At 53.0% G+C, this 10,616-nt stretch overlaps 1 protein-coding gene across 1 annotated transcript in view; it reads left to right on the top strand.

The window, feature by feature from the left end:
- SMG6 (SMG6 nonsense mediated mRNA decay factor) overlaps window positions 1-10,616 on the top strand; it is a gene marked incomplete at its 5' end in the record, with an annotated part of 33,343 nt that overhangs the window by 16,497 nt on the left and 6,230 nt on the right. Inside the window, one exon of the mRNA XM_010136707.1 lies at window positions 7,877-7,938. Coding sequence (XP_010135009.1) covers window positions 7,877-7,938 — 62 coding nt within the window. The remainder of the gene's footprint in view (window positions 1-7,876; window positions 7,939-10,616) is intronic.

Raw genomic sequence — 10,616 nt, forward strand, 5'->3', positions numbered from 1 at the left:
CCCTTAAACCCAAGTACAATCTTCCAGAAGCCGCCTTTCGCTGTCAGTCACTCTGTCCTCATTTCCTCTGCTGCTGGTGCTGATCCGCCAGGGATTTGTGTGTAACCAAACCCCCTCTGCTGCTGCACATTCGGCCTTTCCTGTGGCAGCGGGTCGGGTGATCCAGCTGCTGCAGAGTGCTGTTGGGAGGGAGAGTTTGCGTGTCAGACGAGAATGCTGCCAGAACTGGCAGTGCTGGTACAGGAAGGCAGATGCTTAATAGCAGGGCTGGGAAATTTCCCGGAGCAGGGTATAGGTGTAGGCAGTGATTTCTCCTGAACTTTGGGGGTTTTTTGTTAGTCTAACCTTGATCTCTGTCTGAAGTTGGCCCAGGTGAATGTTTTCTGCTGTCTGTTGTACACTTTCTGGGGTGGGCACCTCATATTCCACGGCCAAAGCTCTCAATTGTGCCACGAGGAATGTTTATTTCTCTGCAGTGTTGAATGAGCCATTTCCAGATAGGCTTTGTATCCACTGTGGAGGTGGGTATTAGGAAAGAAACTTCCTTCCGGAGTATCAGGGAGTGGAACCTGCTGGAATCTGTGTCATTTCCTCTGCCCTTGGCTCTACTCTTCCTCCCCAGCAGTTTCACTGCTGCCTAATTCAAAGTGGAGAGGGAGATGCCTTCCTGTCCTGGGTTACCCTGCCCAGGTAAACGCGGAGGCTCCAGAAGTGCCGCAGCACTGCAGCAGGGTGACCGAGCACCTCCGGGCTGTGGGAGCTCGGGGCACAGGCTGGCTGTGAGCGGCAACCCTTATCCACTGAGCACGGCTGGGAGAGCGGCACCGTGAAGGTGGCGTGCAGTAATGCTGTCGTCCTTCTGGAAGGCTCTGTCTCTGCTCAGCCTGCTCCTCAAATGTCTTCTCAGTTGGCCTATCTCCATCCTAAGCCTTTCAGGGTTAGATCTCTTCAGTCTTCACCCTTCTTAATTTCTCGTATTGTCTCTTCTCTCCTTCGTGCTTTAACCCTGCAAATAACCTACTCCAGAGGAGGGAAGGAGGCTGACAACACCCTGAGCCACACTAGCAGGAGATCTACTACGACCAGAACCCATCACACGTTTCTTGGTGTCAGTTTTCTATGGCAGGAAGGGAATGTTGTTTACTCCTGGCAAACAGTATGTGTTTGAGTCTAAGCTGCTTTTCGCTGGTCGGGGCTGCTTCAGCGCCCAGCATGTGGCCTCCCCGTTACCTGCCGGACATGGGACAGCTTGGCCTGGGTCACCTCGCTTTCAGTGCTCAGCCAGATGCAGCCTTGAAGAGCTGAGCTCGTATCCTAAACGACCTGCAGCACCAGAGCCAATTTGTGAAAAGTTTAGTGTTGAAAGTGAACTTGATACCTCAGCTGAGGAGTCTCTGGCATGTTTGCATCGACTCGTAGAGTTTATGGCCAGCGGGGACCATTAGATCATGTAGTCTGATCTCCTGGATATCGCAGGTCCTTAAATTTCACTCTGCTACTTCTGTGTGAAGCCAAATAACTTGTTTTTGGCTGAAGCTGAACTTCCACGAAGACATCCAGTCTTACGAACCCACCCTTTTCCTGGGGAGTTCGTTCCAGTGATAATTGCGCTGGTTCTGAAACACACCTTGATTCCAGTTTCTTCTTGTGCTTTAAATAAAGAGCCCTTGAGTACCAGGCAGGCACCTTGTGCCCTGCCATCAAATTGCCTCCCAGTCTGTTTTGATACCCTAAACAGATCGAGCTGTTTAAGACATCATTTCTAGCCTTTGAATCACTTTTATGGCTGTTTTTTGGACCCTCCCCAACTTTTCAGCGTCCTTTTGAAAATGAGGGCACTAGAACTGGGTGCAGTATTTCGGTGTCAGCCTTGCCAGTGCTGCAGAGAGATGGGAAGGTGCTGCCCGGCGCCTGTACTCTGCTGGTACATCTTTGTTTGCCTTTTTACTGGACATCGTGTTGGGAACTTGGCCGCTGGGGACCCTAGAGCCTTTCTGGCGAAGCTGCCTTGGGCATGGTCTCCTGGAGACTTAATTTTACGTGATCCCAGATGCACAACATGACCCTTGAGGCTGGAACCCCCCCGATTTTACAAGCTATTATACGGAGGTTGGGTGAATGCGCTGCAGCCGTTGTTTCTCGCTGCTCCATTCATCGTTGTGTCCCAGGCGGTTTGACGGCAGAATCCCCGTTCAGTTCAGTGATGAAAAATGTTGCTTGTGAGTGTCCACCACCCTCTTCCCCTCCAGCTCAGTGAGGGCCCGTTGCTTTTTAAGAGGTTTCTTAATCAGTTTTTGCTCTATTTAGTGGTAATATTTTTTTTCAAGAAAGTTGTGGATTACTAATTTGTAGAAACCCAACTTAGATACTTTGGTCGAAAAGGAAATAACATACTTGTAAATATTCTATTTGACACATTTTCTTTAAATTGAAAGTTCTGCTAGTAAGTTCGTTATTTAATCTGTTATATTTATTTATGGGTCAGATGTTTGTTTCAGAGCCAGTGAAGTTACCACTGCTTGATTTTTACGTTACTCAAGTGCACAATTTTCTTATGTTACTCATCCCACCAGCTGCCTGCAGTGATGAAGAGAAAAATCACAAGTTGGTTTTGCTGGGGGGCTTCCTAAATGCCTCTTTCTTCTCTTGCTGGGGTGCTGACTTGCAGCTCTCAGAGCCATGAGGTGTGTCCTGGTGCTGGAGCTGCTGCAGCCAAAGGGTCAGGAAGCGGCAGGAGTGTCTCAAGGCCTCTCTACCTGGAAGTGGATTTTGTATGCCTGAAGGTCACAAGACATCAGGGTTCTCCTTTCTTCCATGTCATAGCAAATTGGATTTTACGTTTGGGTGGTGTCTGAAGATAAGTATCGGGGCTCTCACTGGGGTTGCTTCTAATGCTACAGAAATGAATCCGTTTCAGGGCAGGACAGTGCGACTGTTAGACGGTAACTGGCGCTGGAACACATGGCAGGGAGCAGCTGAGGCAAGCTCTGTGTGTCCGTTAGCAGCTGCTGGTGGAGCACGATACGGAGAGGAAGGAATGGTGAGGGGAATGAGCTCAGCCGGAATTTGCCCACAGCTCTGTGGGTACCGTGTAAATACTGCAGAAATGCCAGGCGATCCTAATGGCCCTTTTGGCTCCTCTCCTTTCTGGAGGTAACCGTTTGCACAAAACTCCTTCCACCAGCACTTCGTTGCATTTGCACCTGTAAACAGTAAAAACCTCCTCTTGGTCTCTTGCCAGCTGGGCCCACTGCAGCATCTTGGGCTTTTCAGGAAGCTCTGTGTCGGTGCTTGGTGTTATTTCGGTGAGAGACTGCCATGGAAAACACCAGCTGGAGCTGTGCCTTGCAGCTTTAGGATGGCGGGGGGTAAAGGCTCCGGCTCGTGGCTGTAAGGCCGTCTCGCAGGGAGGCAGCGGGCTCACGGCTGCTGGCCAGCTGGGTGCTGTAAAGCTCTGAAGGAGCTGCCTGCTGGAGAGAGGAATAAGCTTAATAATTAACATGGTCTATCTAGTCCTTGAGCTGGGAGTGAGAATATGGCAGGGTTTGGGTGCCTGGCTGTTATTTCATCGAGTTCTCAGCAAGGAAGCTGTGCCTGGAAGAGCCTGGCTGCCCAAGAAACCCTGAAAATTTTTGGGATGAGTGTGGTACGTGTTTTGGAGTGGAGCTGTGCGGCTCTGTGGTCTGTATCTCAAGCCCTTGTCACCAAGGAGACCCCTACACTGGAGAGCGTCCCGCTGCGCTCCAGTCCCTTCCACTCTGGTGGAGACAGTGCATTTGTTACAGGCAGTTTTGCATCTGGTCTCTTGATTAATGGACTTGTCTTTTGCAGCCTATTTTGACTCTGACACCGCTCTCTGCTCCACAGATGCTTTGCTGATGTTGAAGAAAGTTTGCCTCACTTGATAAAGACCAGATCCTGAAATTTACTTCCAAACCTGAAGTAACAATTTTTAACTCGAAACGCTTTTTCCCCAGGAGTCACTGCTCCAGAATCCTTCCCTTATTTGGTGCCTCCTTCACAGCTGGGACTGACGCTCAGGTGCCAAAGCTCTGTGCACTCCTCGTCTGAGCCAAATGGGTCCGTGCTGGGTCTGAGCGCAGCAGCTCTGCTTCCCGGCCCGGATCATGGCACTGCTCTTCCTCCGGCGTTTCTGTGCTGGGGTGGGAGACGATGTTTTCAACCCTTTTTGGTCAGCGCATGGTCTCTTGAGGTTGGGTCTTGCTTTCTTCTTTCCTGGCTCAAGATATGACAAAGCTTTCCTGAAGCTGTCTGACTGCTGCTGTTCTGCGTGTTGTCAGGCCGTTCTCCTCGTGGCCTCTCGGTGATTGGAGCTGCCTGTTCCAGGACCGTTGCTATCTCTGCACTTCACCGCTCTGCGAGAAGTTGTTAGTCTTTGTTGATTTCTTCCATGGTAACAAATCCAGTTTGGTTGGCGCTGCGGTGTGTGAATGCTCCCCGAGCAGCAGTGGGCCGCTTCCTCTGGTGGGGTTGCCTCTTCCCAGGTGGATTTAGTCTGTCTGCACATGCTGACTCATGACAGCCCAAACAGCTGTTTTCAGCTCCAGGCACTACTGTGTGCAGGGACCCCTTCTTCTTCTTGACAGCTGGTTTGTTTTTGTAGCTAATGCCTTCACTATATGCTCATAACTTCCATATCTGTGATGCCCCCTTTTCAAATGGAAGGGCCAAACCCATTTTATGACATAGTTCCATTGTTTTATAAGCCTTTCTTGGTGGGTTCTTCCCAAGCAACTAAGAGGGACCAGCCAAATCTACTTCCCCGTCCCCAGGAGCAAGCTGCCTGCAAAGGGCAGTGATGTTAGTGCGCAGGGAGCCCCGTCTTCCCCTGTCATCCTGACATCAGTACGAGGACCCTTTTCGGGAAACCTTTGGACGTGGCCACCCTTGGGCTGCACAGTGAGTGAGGTGAAGGCTGGAGGTGCCATGCCAGCACTGTTGGGGTAGCGAGCACGCTAGCAGAGCTCTGAGGAGCGCTTTTCTCCATGATGAGGATGCAGAACAGGAGGTGATGGAGGAAGTTGCTGTTTCCCTCTTGCCGTGAGAAGCAGCATTTCATGGGAGGAGCAGGGAGGGCTCCCAGAGACCGGGGACAGGTGAGTCACTAGAGAAAGAGTCATTCAGAGAAAAGCCCAGTCAAAGCAGCCCATGGCCTCAGCGTGAACTTGGAGGTGAAAGGTTCAAAGTTAAGTGATGAGCTCATCAAAACCTTGAGGCTGTGAGAGAAAAAGCAATGAAAGAAGTGTGAGAGGTGCCTGTTTGAGATGCCACAGTGCTGGGGCACACAGGTCTCTGCCTGGGCTTGCTGGGTTTGTGCCTACATTGGCAAGAGGTGTGAAACATGCTTCTTTCCTACAGGCAGGTAACCTGCTTCCTTTTAAAATATCTATATATATGCACATATCTCTGTTCCAATTCAGCACTGGTTCCTGTGGAGTGTGACTGGCTAGGCCTTGGGATTGCTATTGAAAAATAGGAGTGTGAAACTTGCTCTGAGAAGATGGGGGCGAAGGTGAGGTCCTGGTGAGCCCTCCCAGAGCCGGGCTGGGTGTGGGCGTCACTTTCCATTCAAGGTGGGGAGTTTTGGTCCTCCCCCAGTGCCCGTAAAGCAGTGTGGGGATTGCAGGGTGTGCTCCCTGGGCGGTGGGCGAGTGTGGGCCTTGGAGAAAAACCTTCTGCCCCAATTTCTTCCTTCCCCCACGCGCAGCCTGATGGCCAGCATAGTGACAGGCCCCACGCTCCTGCTCTCCTCCATCTGCCCTATCGGAGACCTCAGCGTGAGCCCCCTCCTGCAGCTCTTGCAGGCAGCAGCACGTGGACTTGCTGTGGGGCAGAGACTGCCCACCATCCTGCCAAGGCTCTTGCTGTTGGGCTCAGGGCTCACACATAGGCTGTGGTATGTCAGGGTATGGGATTGCAGCCGGAGCCATGGAGCCGGGCTGCTTTCTACCTCTGCATCCTGTTGCCTAAAACACAAAGGTATCTTTTAAAGGTTTCAAGCTCTGAGCTACCTTGGTGTCCTGAGGAGGATGGTGAAGAAGCAGCTATATCCAGATTTCCCTGGCAGAGTGAATGAGGGCTTTGCTGTGCTGTCCCAGTATTCCCCAGTCTCTTCTGGGTGTTGTCTGCAGAGTTAATAAAATGGTGGCAAATAAAGTTGAGTTCCAGTGGAAAGGGCTCTTTAGGGCAGCAGTAAAATAGTGAGTAAGCAAGAACCCCTTGCTGCAGGGGCCAGTTTAATTGGTCTGGCTTGTTTTATGAGACAGGTTTTATGTTGAGACTCGCACATGGCCCAGGAGCGGCTCTGCAGCGGGGCATCACTCTCCCATATGGGTCCTCTGGGACCGCAGCCCGGCTTAATTACACCTACCCGAGCGCTCAGCCCGAGCGCAGCGGCTGGTACACGGCGCAGCGTGAGCCGGGGGGTTCAGCGAATGAGGGTGGGAGGTAGTGCCAGGGCTGTCCCCGGTAACTGTCCCCTGCAGCCAGGCCTGGTGGAAGCTTGGTGCTGCCAGGAGATTCTGGCCACTGCCTATCTTCTGTCCTCTTGTGTGTGCCTGGCTCTTGGCCGGGCACTGCCACAGCCCTGCCTGGTGACCCATCCTCTCTCTGTGCCTCTGATTCCCCCTGCAAATGGAAGAGACGTTCGAGATATAAAAGTCCTGTGGGAATGGGAGCAGAGCGGTGGTGCTCTGGGTTGCTCCTGGTCAGTGTCTCCCCGCACGGTGCGCAGAGCCTGGCTTTTCTCACCGCGCTGAGGCTGTGCAGGTGCGAGAGGAAAACCTCTAGCTGTGGAGAAGGTACGAGTGAGGCCAGTCTGCTCCTGGCCTGACACAGCCACTGCCAGGCCCTGGCAGAGTGACTGCTTACCCACCCACAGCCTTCTTCAGAGGCGGTTAGATAAGGACTGGGAGAGCCCAGAGCTCTGTGGAGCTGTGGAGGTGGCATAGAGCCGGACAAAGTCATTATTCAAGGCAGGTTTGGTGTTACTGGACCTAAGCAGGGCAGGAAGCTGCCTTCCTGCCGCATGCTGCAGCCAGCTCCCCCTCTATCCCCTGAGCTCCCTGCTGCTCTGGGAGCTCCGTAGCAGCGCTGCTGCTGGAGGTCTTTTCTGATCCATCCTAACACAGGTTCCCACCCTGTAACCGCCAAAGGCTGGAGATAAGTGAAGGGGTGCAGCATCACCTCGCTTCTGAACACTGCTCCTGGCAGGGCACAGACGAGTGCTCCTGGCTTTGCTGCTTCTCTGCAGGACAGTGTCGGTTCTGCTCCCTCAGCGTGTTGACCAGACGCTCCACAGTCACACAACATCGGACAAGTTGCTTCTGTTGGTCTTTTGGGTTTTTTTTTTTTTTTTTTACAAATATATGCACACAGTATATAGAAACTTATTTATTCCAAAAACATAATTAATCACAATTACTTGCTTCACCACTGTCTGAATAAAGTATACTGCTGTTGTTGGCAGGACATGCTACCTTGACTAACTTAGATCATTGGTGGGAAAGGCTGCCTTGAGGGACTGCTTTTGCATAACCCCTTCGGCTATGCTGAGCCCAGGGGCTGGAGGAGGAGAGCTGGGGCTGCGGGTGCCCTGCTCGGGAGTGCAGGACCCGGCAGAGGGTGCTGTGTCTCCACTGCCTCGCCCTGCTCCGGCTCCAGCTGTTTGGCACTTGCCCCTGAGCATGATGTTTGTAAGGGTTTGGGCATGTCCATTTGGTTCCCATCTCCAGTGCCACCCCCAGCATCCAGGCCAGGTTCTTCTGTCACTGGGGACATTCTTAATTCACAGGAAATAGGAGAGAGTTTAATTGTTTTCTCTTCTCTCTCTTTTTTTTTTTTTTTTCCCATGCAGCTGAACAAAAGGTTCATCCTCAGTTTTCTCCATGCCCATGGGAAGCTGTTTACCAGGATTGGGTAAGTGTGCAGGATGTTTATTTTATTTTCCTACATTACAAGTCTTTTTGGAATTTAATATTGTTAGCAACTAAGCTGTGTTTGGAGCTGAGGGCACAGGGTGTGAATTCTTCCAGGCCTAGCCTCCTGGTTCTTATTCTCCCTACCCGCCCTCCCATCCACACTGGTTATTGTTTGGGCTTTTTCTTCCCCACCTCAAGGCCCAGTCCTGCCCGCGCACCGGGACCCTCTGGCAGAGGCTGAGCTCAGGTGGCTGGTGCACACACAGAAGGGACTGGAGGCCATTTTCTCTCCCTCCCACCACCTAACTGTGCTCCCTCCCTTCAGTGTCTGGTTTTAGCCCCCTCTCCCATTCCCCCTGCTCTCAGCTAGCAGAGGGGTGGTTCTGGGGGGCTCTTGGTGCCTGTGAGGAGCACGAAGCCATCCCGGCAGAACCACGCGGTGGCTGAAAGCCACTGTCCAGAGCGTGTGGAGACAGGCCTTGCCCCGCATCGCATCTCCTCGCTGCCGTTTCAGCGAAAGCCTCGTAGCTGAGAGCTGCCCTGGCTGTGGGAACCGGTTTATGCAAAGTGCCCTTGGCAACTTCTGTCAGAAACTGGTTTCAAGTAATTGAAACCCTCGAGGCAAAGCAAACCTGATTCAGGCCCGGGCTGAGGTCCCAGCCTGGGGGACACCTTTGTGACCCAGGGGGCAGAGCTCAGCCTCACAGTGACGGGCTTCCCATGGAGCTGCCCTTGCTCCAGGTCCGGAGCGGCCCTTGCTCTCAGGTGATGGGACGGCTGTTACAGAGGCCTCGCGTGTGTCCGGGTGATCTCTGGCAACCGTGGTCTCTGCTTGAGCCTGCCAGCACCTCCCATGAGCTCTGCTGGCTCCTTCGGTCTCTTGTGCAACGGTTGGCTACGAATTACAGGGCTGAGACCCCCTTCCCAGGCCACTTAGGTAAACACAGCGTGGATGCAAAGTGGCAGCTTGTCCCTGCTGTAGGCTTTTTGACTCTGGTGTGCAGTTCCCTTCCTCTGGGCCTGTCCCCTTCCCCTCCTGGAGCAGTGCAGGATGCAGCACTGATCCTGCCACGCAGCTTGAAACCTTGGCACTTGCTCGGTTCAGTGCACCCTCTGGGGTGACCAGTCAGGAGTGGCATGTGCTTGACTTTGGACCCTTCATAAAGCACTGGGGAGTAGGAGCTGTGCTGGCCAATTTGTTGGAGGTTCAAGTGTCTGAGGGTGAGGCGGGGAGCAATCTGCTCGCTGCTGGTGCTGTTGATCTCTCCCAGAGTCGCAGGACAGTGATGATCTGCTGGTGAGCAGCAGGCTGGCCCGCAGCGAGGAGGTGGAATGGGATGTTCTCCTGCCCGCAGGGAAAGAGGAGGAAAGCTGCAGGAACCTGTGAAAGGTTGGTGACTGCACCGGAGGACAGAGCATCCGGGGAGCTGCTGGTCCTCAGCTCTGTGGGGCTGTGCTGGCGGCTGAGCTCCAGCTGAACGCGTGCCAGCAGAGGGATTAATGGGGATGTCGCAGAGATCGCTCGCACATTTGGCTTCTGAGACTTTCGTGAAACGCAGCGTTTGAGGCAGCTGCTTCCCAGGACAGTCATTTAGAAAACCCTGGTATGTAATGGCAGAGCATCCCCTGGAGTACTTAGAACTAGAAAGTCATACCCTGATACAGGAAGAGAAAACCATCCAGCCCTGCTAAACAGCTTCCGCGCTTAAAATAGGTGAAAGGAATGGTCGAGTCCTCTCTGGGCAGGGTCTTCAGTGATTTATCTGTACGAGGTGCGGAAAAGATGATGTTGCCCTAACTGGGCTCTTTTGCTCCTGAAACCACAGGTAAGCAATTTATTAAAAGCTTCCGCTCTGCTCCTGACCTGCTGGTTCCGAGCTCAGTGGGGTTACTACATGCCGTTTCAGATGTGCTGCGGTATCAAAGCACAGCTGGCGGGACTGAGGAAGCCCTCGCTCCTTCTCGTTGTTATTTCACGGCAATAATCTTCATCTCACTAACAGCCCATCCTGCACAGGGCTTCTCCGTCCCCAGCGTCCTGTCTGCCCTCGGAGGATGTTGCTGGTTACGCTGGATGTGGTCTGAGATTTCTCAAAAATTAGGAAGTCTTTAGAAGAGATCAGTTTGCTCTAATTCCCTGGCTGCGCCCCAAATCCAGGGCAGTTGCCTCTTCCAGGGGGAGCGGTGCTTTTGTACCGCGGAGCAGCTCCATTCTGCACAGCTACAAAGGACAAGGGGCCTGTTTGTTACAGCCCATGTTTGTGGGAAGGTGACAGAGGCTTTGAACTGCTCCAGCAAACTGTGCCAGGAGAGAGGGTATCCCTGCTGCTCGGCAGAGCTGGGTGTTGAAAGGCAGCCGTGAAATACGGTTCAGAAGAAAGCCCTTTCTGTCTTCAAAAATAGAGCCTATTACTGTCCCGAAAGTCTGTGGGGAAGCCCGGCAGAATTGCCCCTGTGGGTTACCAGCAGTGGCTTGCCAATCCAGCCTGTAGCGTGCTGATATCACAAGATCTCAGTCTCTCGGGGGAAGATGGAGGAAATCGCTCTGGAGGCCCCTGAGGTGGCCTGCCCCAGCTCCAGATGCCTCACCCACTGCAGACCGCGGCTCCCTTGCTCCCATGTGGCACACTGGGACAATGTCACCGCTAACTGGAGCAGACAGATAGTCATTCCTGC

The sequence above is a fragment of the Buceros rhinoceros genome, unplaced genomic scaffold, assembly GCF_000710305.1.
Source record: "Buceros rhinoceros silvestris isolate BGI_N320 unplaced genomic scaffold, ASM71030v1 scaffold10415, whole genome shotgun sequence".
Lineage (NCBI taxonomy): Eukaryota > Metazoa > Chordata > Aves > Bucerotiformes > Bucerotidae > Buceros > Buceros rhinoceros.